Here is an 18,958-nt window from a genome sequence, read left to right as displayed (position 1 = left end):
GTGAGACTCCAACTCAAAAAAAGAAAGAAAGAAAGAAAGAAAGAAAGCAGCTGTCTACAAGAGAGCCCTCACATGGACCAAGTCATCCAGAACCTTAACCTTACACTCTGCAGTCTCTTGAACTGTGAGAAATAAATTTTTATTGTTGAAACCACCCAAGCTATGGCATTGGTCATGGCAGCCCAAGTGAAACTGCCCAATTAAACTTTATGAAATTAATCAGAGAAGAAGGGAGGGGAAGAAACAAAAACCAACCAGGCTTGCATCACATTCAGCATTAATCATCTGCTTGCTCTCTGCTCCACTTCCTCATAGTGGTCTGGTGCCTATTGCCTCAGAATCATGCAAGTCCTGTTACAAGATGACAGTTCCCCTTACCTGCTCTATAGATAGCAACTTGAGCATTATAAAAAGTTGAGTTTTCTCTTTGAGATATTGTTTAGGTATAGCATTCCACTGAAACTATGGATGTCATCTTGTCTAAAGGACCCTATAGGAAGCTGACTCACCAAAGAACCCAGTTTCCACACCCTGATGATCTCATCCCCTTACCTTGACCAACCCACAGCCCTAATTTTCCCACCTCTCACTCTCCACAGTCCCCTTAAAAATCCCAGCCCAGACCATCTCCAGGGGATGGATTTTAGGGTCTCTTCCCATCACCTCCCTTGGTACCCTGTGATCATTAAACTCTTTCTCGGCCAGGTATGGTGGCTGACGTTTATAATCCCACCACTTTGGGAGGCCGAGGTGAGAGGATTGCCTGAGTCATGGGTTCAAGACCAGCCTCGGCAACTTGGTGAGACCTCAGCTCTACAATATATGAAAAAATTAACTGGGTGTAGGATGCCTGCCTATAGTTCCAGCTACATGGAAGGCTAAGGTGGAAGAATAATCTGAGTTCAGCAGGTTGAGGCTGTGGTGGCTGTGAGCGTACCGCTGCACTCCAGTCTGGGCAACAGAGTGAAATTCCAACCCACCCCCCCACCCCAAAAAAGAAAGAAAGAATGAAAGAAAGAAAAGAAAAGAAAAAAAAAAAACTCATTCACAGCTGCAGACCCTGCTGCATCAGTGGAATTGATCTGTTACTGTTGGTCCTATAACACAAGCACACCAATACTTCACCTGACCCATTGTTTTGATAAGAATTTTTCAGCGTTTCCCCATCAACACAACTGGCAGCTACTGTCCCCAGGAGCCTCAGAGACCCCAACAAAAAAGTAACAGCAGGAGATTCACCTGCATGGGTCCCTTGGGGCAGCATCAACAGCAGAGGTCGAATCACAGGCAAGGTTTCAATGACACAAACACAGCGTGAAAGTTCAGTTTTACTACTTACAGACCCTTGGTTGGGGGGGTTCATGGCACACTTGGAGGTCACATACAGGGAGATCAGGGACCCCAGGCAGGGAGAGAGGGCCTGGTAGCCAGCACCTTTATTGGGTCCAGGATATAATCCAACAGGTTTCCAGTGGGTGGGTTTAAAGCAAGCAGACACTGACTCCAGGAGGTGGTGCTGACTGAGAGGGTATCATTTATCAAAGGTAAATGTCTGACGGGGTTTTTTTATTTTTTTGAGTTGGAGTCTCATTCTGTTGCCCGAGTTGGAGGGTAGGGGCATGTTCACGGCCACCACAGCCTCGACCTGCTGGGCTCAGGTGATCCTTCCACCTTAGCCTTCCATGTAGCTGGATCTACAGATGCATGCCACCACGCCCAGCTCATTTTTAAATTTTATTGAAGAGACGCGGTCTCGCCATGTTGCCCAGGCTGGTCTCAAACCCTTGGGATCAGACAATCCTTTCGCCTCTGCCTCCCAAAGTGCTGGGATTACAGGCATGAGCCACCGTGCCTGGCTCTGACAGTCACTTTAAAGAGAAAGAAGAGGAGCTCATCCTGCTAGGTGGGAGAGAGATACTTCCAGGTTTTTATCTCTGGCCATAGCTGGAACCATTTGTGTTGGGTGTGGTTTTGGAAACTCTCAGGGTGACAGAGCTCTGCTACTGGAATAAGAAAGTCAAGTTAACACTTTAAAAATGGATGCTGAGACAACATAAAGTTATAAGCACTCACTACACCCAGGGACACAGAGAGTAAGTGAGATTGTGTCCCCAGAGGCAGCTCCCCTCTCTGATCTCCTGGGAGTGAGAAATGAAGTTGCCTTGCTCTTTCTTCCTCCTTTCCTTGCTCCTGACTCTGACCCTCCCCTCCTGCTCCTCCCTCTTCCCTCCCAGACCCCTGCCCAGTGCTCAGCAGCAGACATTTTGTCCCCCAGGGACATGCACCACTATGTGGCCCTACTGCAGACAATCGCAAACTGACAGAGGGTCACAAAAATCTGCATTTGGAGTTCTCTGAGCACAAAAGAGAAAGAACAGTGAACTTAGAGCCATGGAGACTGACTCACAGAGCTGGGGCACGATGGAGCTTTGACATAATACATGCATGACCACAAGTGAAAGGTCTACACATTGATGTGAAATAAAACACAGCCTGGCGTGGAGCCTCTGCCGTCTACACTTTCCTCACTGCCCACCAGAGGGCAGCAGAGTCCCCCAGCCCGGAGCCTCCCCCGGGGCAGCTGACCTCCCTCAGCAGAGCCCACAGCCCAGCAGGGTCTGACCCTCACTGGCCTCACCTCCGTGCACGCCCCCCTCCCTCTCGAAGCTTCCCTCATGCACTCTCAGCCTCTCCCTCCAGCCAGGTGTCCCCCCCAGGCCGGTCCATCTGCAGGTGGCTCCTGCCCTCCACACCTCCTCCTTCCCAGGTCTCAGCCAAAAGGGCGCTTTCCCAGGGGAGCTCCCACTCATGCTCCAATCACAGTAGGAACTTTCCCCTCACAATTTCCCTCCGTGGTCATTCCCTGTTTCTGTGAAGACTCACTACATGTCCTGTCCCTGGTCTGTGTGTCCTGTCCTCTGGGGCGTCCCAGGCGGAGCCCAGAGCTGACACAGGACAGGGGCTCCGGGAGAGCTCACAGGGGGTGACAGGATCAGACAGACACAGTGTGACCTGGCCGTGGACCCCTGGAGACTCAGCGCACAGTGTGAGACGGTCACACACAGGCACCATCATGGATGTGACCACCTGTCCCCTGTTCTTCCACAGATGTGGAGCAACCTCCCTCATGAAGCAAGGAGGGAGAACCAATCTCTACCATGTGGATGAGGGGTGGATGAGCTCCCTAAGCTCCCAGAACAGGGCCCACCCCCACATGCCCCCTCAGTGTGAGTAACTTCCCCCCCAGAGGGGTCCTCCTGGCACTGCCTGTCCCGGGGAAGCGGCTATGCACCCCAACTCTGACCCATGGAGACAGCAGAATGCTGAGGACCCAAGGCTCTACTCACCCTACTAACTGTGTGTGTGTGTGTGTGTGTGTGTGTGTGTGTGTGTGTGTGTGTGTAGAAGGCAGAAAGTCTCAGCATTTCCCAGAGGCCTGAAGCAAGAAGGAAAAGAGAGAGGAAAAAGGCACAAGAACACAGGACTGGAGGGAGGGGACAGAGAGGAGTGCTGGGTACAGACCCCGCCCACAGCCAAACTGCTCCCGCCCCAAGAACTAGGCTCAGGGCAGAGAGAGGAAGGACAGCAGAGCTGACCCACGGAGCAGCGTGCTCAGGAGCACTTCTGGGGCTGAAGCTCTTCTCCACAGAGGAGGACACAGCTGGCAGCAGGGACCATGGCACCCCCCTCAGCCCCTCCCCGCAGAGAGTATGTCACCTGGCAGAGGCTCCTGCTTACAGGTGAGAGGGGATGATTCTATGGGAGAGGTGGGGAGGAGGGAGGACAGATAACTGGCTGACAGTGCATGTGGAGAGCTTCCAGAGGGAGGGGGACATGGACTGAGGTGAGACCAATGAGGTCTCCTGGGGAGGACGGAGCTTTGAGAGGGGACAGAGGGCTTCTGTTGGAGCCTCGGGGAGAGGACACCAAAGAGAAAGAAGGGGTCGCAACAGGAAACGCTCAGTGAACTGGCATTGGTAAAGGGAGAGAGAAATCGCAGGGATCTGAAAATTAACAAAAACAATCTCAATTGTTGGCATCTCCAAGCGAGTCATCCCTGAGTGAGAAATTTCAAAAACTAATGACAATAATAGCAATGCATGCCATTGTGACAATCCAAATAAAACAAAACAAGGGGCACTAGACAGAACCCTCAGCCTCCAGCCTCAAAAATCAGAAAACAAACACCAGGACATAGAGGGCCCTGAGAACTCTCATAACTCATCCACAGGTGTCTGTAGCCTGCCCCAGGCACTGGGGTACAACCAAGACAGACAAGTCCTTGTCCTCACGGAGCACATATTCTCGTGGGGAAGAAATCAGACAAGTAAAGAGATCTCAAACATGAGGTTGGGGTTGAAAGGCGTCATGGAGGGAACAGAGCAGGGCAAGGTCAGAGAGGGAAGACCCAGTGGTCAGGGAAGGGGTCTCCCAAGGATACCCCTTGTGTGAGCAGGGCCTGGGCATTGGGGGGTGAGTCCTGCAGACACCTAGGGATGAGTGTTCTAAACAGGGGAAATGTCAAGTGCAGAGGCGCTGAAGGAATGGTGGTCATGGTGCTGACCTTGGCCCAGTAGGACACACACACACACACACACACACACACACACACACCAAACCTGAGGGGTGAAGAGACCTGCTAGGACCCAGGTCTTATCTTTCCTTCCCAATACACAGGTCCCAATATTGACTGATTCTCTTCCTCCCTCCTAGTCTCACTTTTAACCTTCTGGAACCCACCCACCACTGCCCAAGTCACTGTAGAATCCGTACCGTCCAATGTGGCAGGAGGGAAGGATGTTCTTCTACTCGTCCACAATCTGCCACAGAATTCTCTTGCCTACAACTGGTACAAAGGGCAAATAGTGGACGCGACCCAACGGATTGCAACATATTCAATAACCAGTCAAACACAAAGCCCAGGGCCTGCACACAGTGGTCGACAGACAATATACCACAACGCATCCCTGCTGATTCAGAACGTCACCCTGATTGACACAGGATTCTACACGATACAAATCATTACGGCAAATTTTCAGAATGCAGAGGCAACTGGCCAGTTCCGCATATACCGTGAGTAATTCCTCCATGACCTCTGGGTGTTGGGGGGTTATTCTGCTTCACACACGGGACTGTCATGCCTGGACTTTGCCTGTGTCCCCCCCTGCATTGTGCCCCATGGTGGAGTTTGGGTATTTAGTGCAGGACCTGAGGGTAGTGGGGTATGCACCCTCAGACTCCTGGGGAAGATTATCCAAACAGGGGAGTTGACGAGGGCAAAGGCACTGAAGGCATGGGGGTCATGGTGCTGACCTGGACACAGTAGGACACACACACACACAGTGGAGACAAACCTCAAAAGATCAGAATTCCTTTCCCCCATCCTGACCCTGCAGTCATTGGCTGCGGAGGAAGGACAGTCTGATGGGAAACTCAGCAGGGGAGACCAGTCTCAGTCCAGTCCAGCTGGGCCCTCCCCATGGATGCCACCCTGAGAAAGACCCTGTAGGACTCAGTCAGGGCCTGGTGAAGGATCCCCTGGGGTCCTCACAGAGAAGTTCAATCCTGTAATTCCCTTCCCCAAACCCCATTCCAGGCTCCCGACTCCAGGTGACCCTGGGAGCCTGTGGCCAGGGCTGGGTTCTGGCCTCCTGGCAAGTCTGACTGGGAGCCATGATTTACCAACTGTCTGAGGGCAACGGCTCTTGGAACTGGTCACCAGCCAGGGCTCAGTCCCCAGAGCCTCATCTGGGCAAGGACAGAGCCCTGTCCTTCACACGAGACTCAGCATGGAGAGGACAGATGGACAGGCTCCCTATGGCATTAGCTGACTGGATGAGGAACTTTGGATAGAGATGTCCTAGGGAGGTCAGTGTCCCCAGGGGGAGGAACAGAGGGGAGAGGATGCTCCTGGCAGCTCCTTGTCATCCAGGGGCCAGGCCCAGGAGACTCTCTCAGAGGCAAATAAGAGATGCTGTTTATTTGGACAGAATCTCTATGCAGAGCTGAGATCAAGTAATTATAAATATTTTGTCTGGGTATGGTGGCTCACACCTGTAACCTCACCACTTTGAGGGACCAGTGTAGGAGAATTGTTTGAGCCCAGGAGTTCAAGACCAGCCTGGGCAACACAGCGAGACCCCTGTCTATACAAAAAAAATTTTTTTAATTAGCCAATGTGGTGGCACATGCCTGTAGTCCCAGCTACTTGAGAGGCTGAGGAGGAAGGATCATTTCAGCCCAGGAGTTTGAGGTTGTAGTGAGCTGTGATCGTGCCACTGCACTCCAGCCTGGGTGACAGAGTTAGACCGTGATTTTTTTTAAAAAGTAATTGTAAATTTTTTAAAGTTAAACCTAGGCAACCTGGCAGCCAATCATTTCTCCTACCAAAGGAAACTGAAGCACACGGAGATACAGTCACTGACTAGGGTCACACAGACCATAGGCAAATTAAAGTCACTCATGGTCTCTCTGTAGTCACAACCTCCTCTTTTCCTCCCCGTGGGACCTTATTAGGTGTCTGTGAACCTGACACCAGTGTTTTGCCTTTCTTCTTAGGCATCCACAGCTGACGGGGAGATTCTGGTCTAGGGGGTGAGGAGAAAATGGAGGATTAATCAGTTTTCCTTAGAACGAAATCACCTGCCTCAACTACCAGAGTAGTCATGGGAATGGCCAGCCCTCCTCCCCCAGACCCACCACATCACTGGACTTGAAATCATGTGTTTCCTGATGTGTTTGTGTCTCTCCCATGGGAGAATGAAGGAAAGGACTTTGCTTTCTCTTTCCCCTGTCAGACTCTGCACCAGCACAGGGTCCAGTGTGAGACATACTCTAGTAGTTCTCTGAGGAAACTGGGAGGGAATGAATGACCTCTTCATTGACTGGATCTTGGATACAGAATCCTAGGAGATTTAAATCACACCTGTCCTCTGTCCCTCAGGAGCTGAGACCATGTTCCATCCTTCTGACCCCTACCCCTAAGGCCACCCCAGAAACCATATCTCATATGACCGGTCCTGATTCTGAGGCTGGTCCTGGTTCTGTGGCAGCCGGGGGTGGGGGTGGTCCTGGTCCCTGGGGTTTCTGAAATCACTATCATCCCCACTGCTCATTGCCATGAGTACTTCTCCCTCTGTCTGCTCCTCCGTGTCCCTCTTCTTCCTCCCCTTCATTCCAGCCTGGATCACCCCTGCCCTGCACAGCACCCATCACGCTTAAGCCTTTCCAGACACTCCCACTAACAAGGACTGACTGTCCTGTTCCCTCCTGCTAATGCTGTGGCCAGGCCCACCTCCCTGACAATAATAAAAGAACAGAAATCAGTCAGACCAGCCACCCCTGCCAGGCTCCATCCCAAGCCAATGTCCCCAAGTCACCGGGAAAATAAGCTTCCACTGGGTTCACATCCAGGGCTTTTTCCCTTGGTGAGGTTGATTCATGGAACAGGCCACGGGACAAGAACAGGCGACTCCATCTTCTCTCTACACTGTCTCACCAGAGGGTCAGAGGCAGAAGGACAGGTCTGCAGTCCCCAAAACCCACGGGATCATTTCACTCAGTTGACTCATGACTTTATCCTCATCCTGCTGGGGGGCTCACGTCCTGCAGTGGTTCCCTAGAAGCATCCAGTCTCCAGTCTGGCACATGAGGAGGGTTGAAATTTGTCACTCAGTTCTAACAACAAGTAAAAACCTGAACAAACTGAAAAATCAACAACTCTTCTTAGATCTCGCAGAGAAGTGAGGTCTCAGGGTTAACTGCCCCAGATATTGGAGACATTGACAGGCAAATACAGAGAAGTGCAACTTACCTGAGCAGAAACCCCTGCAGGAACCAGTGCTAGAGACAGAAAACCTGAGTTGACTTAGTGAATTGCTGGAGGCTCAGTTGGACAAGGCCCAGAGTTAAACACTCCAGGGGAGGGATCGATTGGGGGAAGGGGAGTGCAGTCTCACCTCCTGGAAATCTACCAGGTTTTCACAGTGAAGATCCCATAAAAATTCCTTCATCCTTCCTGCAGGGGGAGGGGAAAGGAATCATTCTGAAATGTGCCAGAACATCTATTCTTAGCAAAACCCACCCTTAAGAGAAACTATTTTACCAGAGCCTAACTGCTGGGGTTTTTTGTTGGTTGGTTGGTTGGTTGGTTGGTTGGTTGGTTGGTTGGTTGGTTGGTTGTTTAGTTGTTTAGTCTCACTCTGTCGCCCAGGCTGGAGTACAGTGGCATGATCATGGCTCACTGAAGCCTCGAAACTCGTGGGCTCAGGCAATCCTTCCACCTCAGCCTCCTGAGTAGGTGGTGCACACCAGTAGGCCTGGCTAATTGTTTTTTATTATTTTTTGTGGAAATGGGGTCTCACTATGTTGCCTAGGCTGGTCTCAAATTCCTAGGCTCAAGAAATCCTCCTGCCCCCCTCCCAAAGTGCTGGGATTAGAGGTATGAGCCACCATAACCAGCCTCTGTTGGGGTTTTATGGAGCCTAACTAATCTAGAGAGAGGAAAAGGCCCAACTCCAGCCCTATCTAGCATCACATCTCACCTAAGAGAAAGAAAAACCTGAGAGACACTTGGGAAATTCACAGCCCAGGGCACAGACCTAATCAAGGATCACAGGACACTCCCCTTCTCACTCACCCACATACCAAATGCCTGCTCTCCCAAGGTCCTTTTACCCCGAATATCATGTCTGTCTCTCAACAAAAATGACAAAACATAGTAAGAAGAAAAAAAAAAAAATACAGTTTGAAGAGACAGAGCAAGCATCAGAACTAGAATCAGATATGGCAGGGATGTTGTAATGATAAGGGTTGTAATGGAAAGAGTAAACAACATGCAGGAACAGATGAGCTACGTAAGCAGAGAGATGGACAGTCTAGAAAGAACCAAAAAATGCTAGAGATCAAAAACACTAAGAGAAATGAAGGGCTTCTCGGTAGACTGGACACAGCTGAAGAAGGAATCTCTAGCTTGAAATTTGTCAATAGATGCCGGGTTCGGTGGCTCAGCCTGTAATCCCAGCACTTTGGGAGGCTGAGGTGAGTGAATTGCCTGAGCCTGCAGGTTCGAGACCAGCCTGGACAACTTGGTGAGACCTCGTCTCTACAATAAGTCAAAAATTAGCCAGGTGATAGCGCGCACCTGTAGTTCCAGCTACCTGGAAGGCTGGAGCCCAGCATATCGATGCTGGGGTGGCCATGAGCATACCACTGCACTCCAGCCTGGGCAATGGAGTGAGACTCCCACTCAAAAAAAAAAAAAAAAGAAAAGAAAAAGAAAAGAAGTTTGTCAATAGAAACTTGCAAAACAGAAACAGCAAAATTTAAAACAAGTGAAGAAAACAACTGGAACAGCACATTCAATTTCATTCTTAACATTCCTCATTGACAGAGCATATTTAATATTTTGTTGTTGTGGGACACTACAAAGGGTGTAACATATACGTGTGGAATACCAGTGGTTCCTGGGACCTTCCCAGGTGGGGCTGGCCAGGCCGGTGCTGTCTGATGGGTTTACTGCCTGGTCCACACACACCTGTATTTTAATGATGATGCCATTGTCATAAGGTGGGGTCCCTCTGACAGAGAGGTGCAGGAACCACTGGTATCTCACTTAGACTCTGCCCAGTTTGGATGCATTTCATCATACTCTAGTTGTGTGTCTTGAGGTTGAAAGAGAAGGAAGAAAGCATTTCACATGCCTTGTCAGGCTCCTCCTCATTTTGCCTGACTCCACAGGAATTTATGACATAGACCTCTTTCTAAATGTACTAATGTAATACATATCATTTCTCCTCCTTTGGCATTGTTCCTCCCCTTATGTAATTGAGACCTCTCAGACATCCCCTCTGACCGGCTCTGTCCTCCTAACAGGACTCACACATCTGTCTCTACCCAAGGAGTCACTGATTTCAAACCAATTCCCGCATCTTCCTTTGATAATGATGTGACCCTGTGAGAACTCAGAGCAGATCTAAACCTTGTTACATTCTGAAGAGATATACTACTTCTAGCCGTTGATCCTAGATCTTTAAACTATCAATAATAACTTCCATTCATGGAAAAAATTTGATGCTGTCTCTAAAAATTTTTTTAGTATAGTCAGAACATAGCTTGAGATCTGAAATCTTGACAAATTTTGAAGGGCAAATTACAATATCATAAGTTGAGTATCTCAAATCCAACATTCTCCAGTATCCCAACCTTTTTGAGCACTGACATGACACTCAAAGGAAACACTTACTGGAACATTTTGGATTTTGAGTTTATAGATTTGGGATGCTCAACCAGTACATACACTGTAAATATTCCAAACTAAAAAAAAAAAAAAAAAATCAGAAATCCAAAAACCTCTGGTCCCAAGAATTTCAATAAGGAAAATTCAGCCTACCTAACCATAGGCACAATTTGTTCAACGTATCTCTAGAACTTCCTCATCATGCTTAACTGAGACGTCACACCCACCAAACAAAAGCTCCTCATCCCCCCCAGCCACTGGCATTCACTATTTACTCTCTGATTCTATAGGTTCAACAACTGTAGGTACCTCATAGAAGTAGAATCTTACCGTATTTGTCCTTCTGTAACTGACTTCTTTCATTTAGCTTAATGTCCAATGGAAGAAAATATTTGCAAAATGTCTCCCTGATTTCTATTCCAGATCCACCAAACATATACAGTCCACAAGGGTCAGATTTCCAGCACATTCATGCTTCCCTCTTCTCACTAGTCAGTTCTGCATTTGTAAATGTCCATGTGAATTTCTGGAAAGATCTTCATGGTCCTCATCTGCCCTCTGCAGGGAGAGAAGAGACATTAAGAACTAAGGACAGGGAACATGGTTCTGCTCTTGCCTGTCCCCCTCCCTTTTTCTAGGCTATTTCTTGGACTCTGTTCTACTTTTGGGAGGTCACTGTCTCATGTGAGTCATCATCAAACACCTGGAAAAAAACCATCCAACCTTGTGACCACAACGCCTGACTACTGAACTGACCTCCAGGCTTGTTTCTGGTCTCCCATGTGTTTTTTGTGCTCAAATACCCTGTCCCAGGCCAGACTGCCCAGTATCCTAAAGGATTAAGGACAATGGGAAGTCCCCTCATTATCCATCTCTAGGATATCCTTGGAGAGGGAAGCCCCAGAGAAACACACCTACCGGGGTAAAGTAGAACTGTGAAGCTAGAATGACCCAAGCACTTGTGCGTTCCAGGTGAGGAGCCTAAGTTGGAAGTCAGGCAGTCAGCTAGTCAGTGAAAGACCAGGAGAGGCACCAGGGAGCTCTGAGTCCTGGTCCTGTGTCTGTCCACGACCCCATGTTGCTCAATTCACACTTGAGAAAGTCTGTGTTTCTCCCAAAGTCCTCAGATTGTCATGCATCTGTCTTGTGACACACACACCTGCCATGGTCTTTAAAGAATTTGAGTTGACTGAGAGGTGAGAGACGCCAACTGTGATTAAAGATGCCTGTGGAGGAATCAAAGGTAGCAACCAGGACAATCTTCTCTCTGTTATCTGCACAGCGGAGTTACCCAAACCCTCCATCACAAGCAACAACTCTGATCCCGTAGAGAACAAGGACTCTATAACCTTAACCTGTGAACCTGAGACTCTGAACACAACCTACCTGTGGTGGATAAATGGTCAGAGCCTCCCGGTCAGTCCCAGGCTGGAGCTGTCCAGGGACAACAGGACCCTCACTTTATTCAATGTCACAAGGAATGACACAGGACCCTATGAGTGTGGAACCCAGAATCCAGTGAGTTACAACCGCAGTGACCCAGTCAACCTGAATGTCCTCTGTAAGTATCTCCTGTTCCTCCAACTGCCAGCCCAAATCCACATGGGAGAAGCTAGACCACTCAGTTCCTCTCAGGTCATAGTACACAGACCCTTACCCCTGGACACCCAGGCTGGTCATGACTTCCCATCCCGGGCAAACCCAGGCAGATGCACCCTTGACAAAGAATAGGAGGGGAGGGGCTGCTCCTGTCCTGGGAGGCTTGGGGTCCACAGCCTGCTCTGGGAGAAACAGGTGAATATCTCAGACTCAGGCTCAGTGGACTCAGGGATTATGGGTAAGACTTTATAAAACAAGTTTGTGACTCGGCTGAGAGGGATACTGTGGCCCTTCTACAGACCAGGTGTTTCCTCTTTCCTCTGGTGACATCACCTGTGGTTTTATTCTTTTTGCTCCAGATGGCCCGGACACCCCCACCATTTCCCCCACAACCTCCTATTATCAATCAGGGGCAAACCTCAACCTCTCCTGCAATGCAGACTCTAACCCGCCTGCACGATATTTTTGGTTTTTCAATGGGAGCCTCCTGCAATCCACACAAAACCTCGTTATCCCCAGCATCGCTGTGAGTGATAATGGATCTTATACCTGCCTCGCCCATAACTCAGTCACTGACCAAAATAGCACCACAGACAAGATGATCATAGTCTCGGGTAAGTGGATCCCTGGAGCCCTGGCATCATGTTTGGAGGTGGAATTTACCTAGTTTTCAGAGAAGAGCCAAGAAGAAATGTTCCTTCTGAGCCTGTGTCCCATGGGCACCAGCAATTCCAAATCCTCCCATTCCGTCTCTGCAGACTCTCTCTTCCCCTTGCTTCTCTGATTTCTTGTGGTTGACCTTGAATCCTGCCTGGAATGTGGGGAGCTCCGGGTAGTGGGAGAAGATTCAGAGAAAGGAAAAGAGGAAAAGTCCTCAAGGTCAAGTTGTTTCACTCTGTCATCAGCATATTCCTTTCTGTCCCCTCTTTGTTTTCTTTGACCTACTCCATGAGGTATAAGGAATATATATGGCTTTGAAAGAAGCTCACACTCTTTCACAAATAAGAAGAGGAGGGAAACACCCTCAGGTGAGGGGTGGGCAGCTCAGACTCTGCTCCCTGCTCTTCTCCTGGCTCTGTCCTGACTCCCCCTGGGTTGGACCAGTGTAGGTGGAGAAGGTGCTGGTATTGGGAGAGGCTGTCCTGAATCTCGCTAAATTGAGCTGCCAATCAATGCCAGCACCTCCCCAGGGTCAGGCTGCAGGAATGTGGGAAGAGAGTGAGTCTCAGGGCAGACTCCTGAGCTGTGTCCTGGCTCTAAGTCACCAGCTATAAGAGGCTGTGGACACAGCACATGGGATCCAGCACAGAGGACAGTGAGTGATGTACACTTGGAGAGATAAGGAGATTCGCTATGTGGGGGAAGAGATAAGGAGATTCACATGGGAAGGAAGGGCCAGTGCCAGAAAGTACGTATTTATAGAGTGTCAGCCACTATATATATCTAACGTAACATGTTCCATGTTACCCATTTCCTTTCTTTTCTTTTCTTTTTTTTTTTTTTTTTGAGTTGGAGTCTCACTCCTTCACCCAGGCTGGAATGCAGTGGCACACATGCTTACAGCCACCCCAGTGTTGACCTTCTGGGCTCCAGCAATCCTTCCACCTCAGCCTTCTGAGTAGCTGGAACTACAGGCACGCACTACCATGCCTGACTATTTTTTATTTTATTGTAGACACGAGGTCTCACCAAGTTCCCCGGGCGGGTCTCAAACCCGCGGGCTCAGGCAATCCACTCGCCTCGGCCTCCCAAAGTGCTGGGATTATAGGCTGAGCCACTGAGCCCGGCCTGTTACCCATTTCAAAGTGTATAGTTCAGTGGCTTAAGTACAGTCACACTGTTGTGCCCCCACATCACCCCCACCCATCCACAGAACTCTTTTCATGCTCCCAAACTGAAACTCTGTTCTCATCAAACTCCTGGGCAGAATGGCTTGTGGCCCACAGACTGACCACTGAACTAACACTGCTTTGGGTCTCCCTGAGTTATTTCTGTGGAGACACCCCTTCTCTAGGCTGGCCTTAATGCAAAGTCTAAGAGAAAACACACGGCTACATGGTGTGGTACTGTGAAGCTGGAAAGGGACTCAGCACTCACATGTCCTGAGATGAGCCAGGTGGTCAGTCAGTCAGGGAAGGACCAGGGGCTCTGAGTCCTGGTCCTGTGTCTATCTAACACTGAGCACTGCTGCTCAGTTCACACTTGAGAAGGACTGTGCTTCTCCCAGACACACCAAGAGGGCCTTAACGTTCTCTGTGCCCTCATATCATCATGCAATTGTCTTGTGACACAAAGTCCTACTGGGGCATTTTAAGGACTTAGGGTGACTGAGAAGTGAAAGATGCCAACTTTGATTAAAGATGCCTCTGGAGGAATCAAAAGTACCACCCAGAGCAATCTTCTCTCTGTTCTCTGCACAGCAGAGTTACCCAAACCCTATATCACAAGCAACAACTCCAAACCCGTGGAGAACAAGGACTCTGTAGCCTTAACCTGTGAACCTGAGATTCTAAGCATAGCCTACACGTGGTGGATAAATGGTCAGAACGCCTCAGTCAGTTCCAGGCTGGTGCTGTCCAAGGACAACAGGACCCTCACTATACTCAGTGTCACAAGAAATGACAAAGGACGCTATGAATGTGAGACACGTTCGCAGGACCCAGTGAGTCACAACCACAGTGACCCATTCACCCTGGATGTCCTCTGTGAGTATCTCCTGTTCCTTTACGCCCCTACTGCCAGCCCAAATCCACATGGCAGAGGCCAGGTCACTCAGTCCCTCTCAGGTCCTTGTATACAGACCCTCACCCCTGGATACCCAGGCTGGCCATGACTTCCTGCCCCGGGCAAACCCAAGCAGACCTGGCCTTGACCAAGAATAGGGCAGGGGGCTTCCTCTGTCCTGGGCAGCTCAGGGTCCACAACCTGTGATGAGAGAAACAGGTGAATGTCTCAGAATCAGAATCAGTGGACACCGGGGTTATGGATGGTGCTTTATAAAATGAGATGTGACTCAGCTGAGAGGGACACTGTGGCCCTTCTATAGACCAGGAGCTTGTCCTTCCCTCTGTTAACATCATCTGTGGTTTTATTCTTTTTGCTCCAGATGGCCCAGATGCTCCCACCATTTCTCCCCCAGAGTCTTCTTTCAGTTCAGGGACAGACCTCAGGCTCTCCTGCAACGCAGCTTCTAACCCGCCCGCACAGTATTCTTGGCTTATCAATGACAAGCCCCAGCAGTCCACACAAGAGCTTGTTATCACCAAAATCACTACAAAGAATAGCGGGTCCTATTCCTGCCTTGCCCATAACGCGGCCACTGGCAGCAATAGTACCACAGTCAAGAAAATCACAGTCTCGGGTAAGTGAATCCCTGGAGCACTGGCATCATATTTTGGGGTGAAATTTGTCTGGTTTTCAGAGAAGAGCCAAGAAGAAATGTTCTTTCTCAGCCTGTGTCCCATGGGCACCAGCAAGTCCAAATCCTCCCCTGAACCCTCCCACTCTGCCTCTGCAGACTCTCTCCTCTCCTTGTTTCTCTGGTTTCTCTTGGCTGAATTTGGGTCCAGCCTGTAATGTGGGAAGGGGGTTCCATCACCCCAGAGAGTCCCATGTAGTGGGAGGGGCTTCATCATCCTAGAAAAATGAAGGGTTCTCAAGGTCAAGTTGCTTCTTTCTGTTACCTTTTTTTAAATCTACTCTATGAGGTGTAAGAAATGTATGCAACTTTGAAAGAAGCTCATACTTCTTCCCCCAGATGGGAGGAGGAAGCCCCCTCAGATGAGGGATGAGCAGCTCAGACTCTGCTCCTGGTTAGCTCTGCCCTGATTCCATCTGGGGTGGGAACCGGGTATGTGGAGAAGGTGCCCGGGTTGTCTGTCCTGAATCTGGCTAAATCGAGTCACCAATTATCTGACTAAATGGAACCACCAGACCCTCCCAGGCTCAGGCTGCAGGGAAGTGGGAGGAGAGTGAGCCTGGGGGCAGACTCCTGAGCTGTGTCCTGGCTCTAACTCACCAGTCATAAGAGGCTGTCGACACAGCACATGGGATCCAGCACAGAGGACAGCAAGTGACATACACTTGGAGAGATAGGGAGATTCACCCTCAGGGTCACTGCATGGCACAAAAGGGGCAGTGCTAGAAAGTATGTATTTATAGAGAAGGAAAGAATACCAGGCTTTTCTCTCACTTGTGATAAAGTATACATAACATAAAATTTACCATCTTAACCACTGTCAAGTGTACAGTTCAGTGGTGTTTAGTATATTTCTACTGTTACACAACCATCACCACTGTCTACTTCCAGAACTTTTTCACTGTACCATACTAAACTTCTGTACCAACTAAACAATAACCCTCCACACCTTCTTCCCTTCTCTCTCTAGCACCTCTACTTTCTGATTCTATGTAATCAATGATTCTAAGTACCTCATGTAAACGGAATCATACAGTAATTGTCCTTTTGTGTCTATTTCACTTAGCATACTGTTTTCAAGGTTCATTCATGTTGTAGCATGTATTAGAATTGTATTCCTTGTTAAAACTGAATAACACTCCACAGTATGGCTATACATCTTTTGTTTTGCCTGTCCACTTATTTATCTTTTGATGGACTTTTAAGTTGTTTCCACTTTTTGGCTATTGTAATTAATGCTGCTGTGGGCACAAGTGTACAAATACCTGTTCAGATTCCCTCTTTCAATTATTTTGGGCAAAAATGGAATTTCTGAATCAAATGATAATTCTTTGTTTCAACTTTTGAGACACTGTCATACCATTTTCCACCATGGCTGCACCATTTCACATTCCCTCCGGCAATGCACAAGAGATCAATTTTTTTCCACTTCCTTGAGACACCTTTTTTTGTTGTTTTCTTTTTAATCAGGACCATCACACCTGTGGGTGAGGTGGTATATCATTGTAGTTTTGAGCTGCATATCCCTAAGTTAGTGATATTAAACATCGTTGTGTGTATTTATTGGCCATTTATATGTCTTCCTTAGAGAAATATCTGTTTTAGTCCTTTGCCCATTTTTATATTGGGTTTTTGGGTTTTGTTGCAGTTGAGCTGTAGTCATTCTTTATATATTCTGGAAATTAATCCCTTATCAGGTGTATGATTTGCAAATATTTTCTACCAGGGTGGCCTTTTCACATTCTTGATAATGTCCTTTGATATAAAAAAAAAGTTATAATTGTAATAACTTCCAATGTATCCATTTTCCTTTCATTCCCTAAGTTGTTGGTATCATAGCCAATAAATCATTGAGAAATTCAATGTGATGAAGATTTTCCCTGTGTTTTCTTCTAGGAGTTTTATACTTTTAGCTCTTACATTTAGGTCTTTGATCCATTTGGGGTTAATTTTTGTATGTGGTGTTGGGTAAAAGTTCAACTAATTCTTGTACATGAATATCCGGCTTTCCCAATATTATTTGTTGAAAAGACTATTATTTCCCCCACTGAGTAGTCTTGGTGCCTTTGTCCAAAATCATTTGGCCAAATATGGAAGCATTTATTTCTGGGCTCTCTATTCCATTCCATTGGTTTCCATGTCTGTCTTTATGCCAGTACCACACTATACTGATTACTGTGGCTTTGTAGTGAATTTTGAGATCAGGACATTGATGTCCTATAGCTTTGTTCTTCTTTTTCAATATCGTTTTGGCTAGAGTCCCTGAAATTCCATATGAATTTTAGGATAGATTTTTTTCTACTTCTGCAAAAAATGTCACTGGGGTTCTAAAACAGGGATTACACTGAACCTGTAGATACTTTAGGTAGTACCATCATCCTGACACTATTAAGTCTTCCAATTCATGGAAACAAAATGTCATTCCATTTATCTGTGTCTTCTTTAATTTCTTTCAGCAGTGCTTTGTTGCTTTCAGGATATAGTTCCTTCACCCCAATGGTTAAGTTTATTCCTAAGTTCTTTTTTCATTTTGATGCTAAGGTGAACTGAATTTTTTCTTAATTTCCTTATGGATTGTTTACTGTTCGTGTATTGACATACTACTGATTTTTGTCTGTTATTAAATTTGTTTATTAGTTCTAATCACTTTTATTTAGTCTTTAGGGTTTTCTCTGCCTGTCTGTATGGAATGAAATAAAAAATAATAATCTTTAGGGTTTTCTACATATAAGTTCATGTTATCTTCAAACAGAGATAATTTTATTTCTTCTCTCCAATTTTGATGTCTTTCATTTTTTTCTTGCCTGATCTATCGGGCGAGGATTTCCAATACTATATCGAATAGAAATGGTGAAAGCAGGCCTCCTTCTCTTGTTCCTAATTTCAGAGGAAAAGCTTTCAGTCTTTCACCATAGAGTGGGATGTTAGCTTTGGGCTTTTCATACATTGCCTTTATTATGTTGAAATAGGTTCCTTCAATTTCTAGTTTGAGTATTTTTATTATGAAAGAATGTTGACTTTTGTCAAATGCTTTTGTTGATTCAATTTTCTTACTATTATAGGTCTATTCAGATTTTCTGTTTCTTTATGATCCAATCTTGATAGGGTTTTATGTTTCTAGGAATTTGTTCATTTCATCTAAGCTATCCAATTTGTTGGCATACAATTATTTATAGTACTTTTATAATCCTTATTACTTCTGTAGAAGTAATCATGTCTCCACTTTCATTTCTGATGTTAGTAATTTGAATCTTCTTTCTTTTTTCCTTAGTTAATCTAGTTAAAGGTTGTCAATTTTGTTTATCTTTTTTGAAGAACCATCTTGGATTCATTGATTTTTCTCTGATGTTTTTCTATTTTCCATTTTATTTATCTCTACTTTACTTTTATTATTTCCTTCCTTCACTGTTTTTGGGTTTAACTTGTTCTTTTTCTGTATCCTCAAGTTGTAAAGTTAGGTTGTTGATTTGAGGTCGTTCTTCTTTTTTAATGCAAGTGTTTACAATTATAAATTTCTTACACAAAATTCCTAAATTTTCTGAGCCTCAGATTCCCCAGCTGAACATTGCCATACAAGTACCCACTTCATAATATTTTTTTTCAAGATTTAACATCATAGTCAATTAAACCTTCAGCAAAATGCCATACACAGAGGAAATGTTCCATAAATATTAGCTGCTATTATTACTACTATTATCATTAGC

General features: G+C 47.0%; 1 protein-coding gene across 1 annotated transcript; it reads left to right on the top strand.

The window, feature by feature from the left end:
• Window positions 1-3,676: 3,676 nt before the first annotated feature.
• Window positions 3,677-15,664, top strand: LOC103274927 (carcinoembryonic antigen-related cell adhesion molecule 6-like). The gene is made up of 7 exons (XM_021706091.1): window positions 3,677-3,740; window positions 4,714-5,073; window positions 11,520-11,798; window positions 12,196-12,450; window positions 14,257-14,541; window positions 14,943-15,197; window positions 15,594-15,664. Exons 1-7 carry the CDS (start codon window positions 3,677-3,679, stop codon window positions 15,662-15,664), a joined length of 1,569 nt encoding a protein of 522 aa, XP_021561766.1.
• The last annotated feature ends 3,294 nt before the right edge of the window (window positions 15,665-18,958 follow it).

The sequence above is a fragment of the Carlito syrichta genome, unplaced genomic scaffold (genome assembly GCF_000164805.1).
Source record: "Carlito syrichta isolate Samal-C Ts95f unplaced genomic scaffold, Tarsius_syrichta-2.0.1 Scaffold315133, whole genome shotgun sequence".
Taxonomy (NCBI): Eukaryota; Metazoa; Chordata; class Mammalia; order Primates; family Tarsiidae; genus Carlito; species Carlito syrichta.
The sequence above is the reverse complement of the archived record's forward strand: the minus strand, read 5'-3'. Positions and strand labels throughout refer to the sequence as shown.

Coding starts and splice junctions, on each gene's coding strand:
- LOC103274927 (XM_021706091.1), top strand. CDS start 3,677: ATGGCACCCCCCTCAGCCCCTCCCCGCAGAGAGTATGTCACCTGGCAG. Junction 5,074..11,519: donor TGGCCAGTTCCGCATATACC/GTGAGTAATTCC, acceptor TTATCTGCACAG/CGGAGTTACCCAAACCCTCC. Junction 14,542..14,942: donor ATTCACCCTGGATGTCCTCT/GTGAGTATCTCC, acceptor TTTTTGCTCCAG/ATGGCCCAGATGCTCCCACC.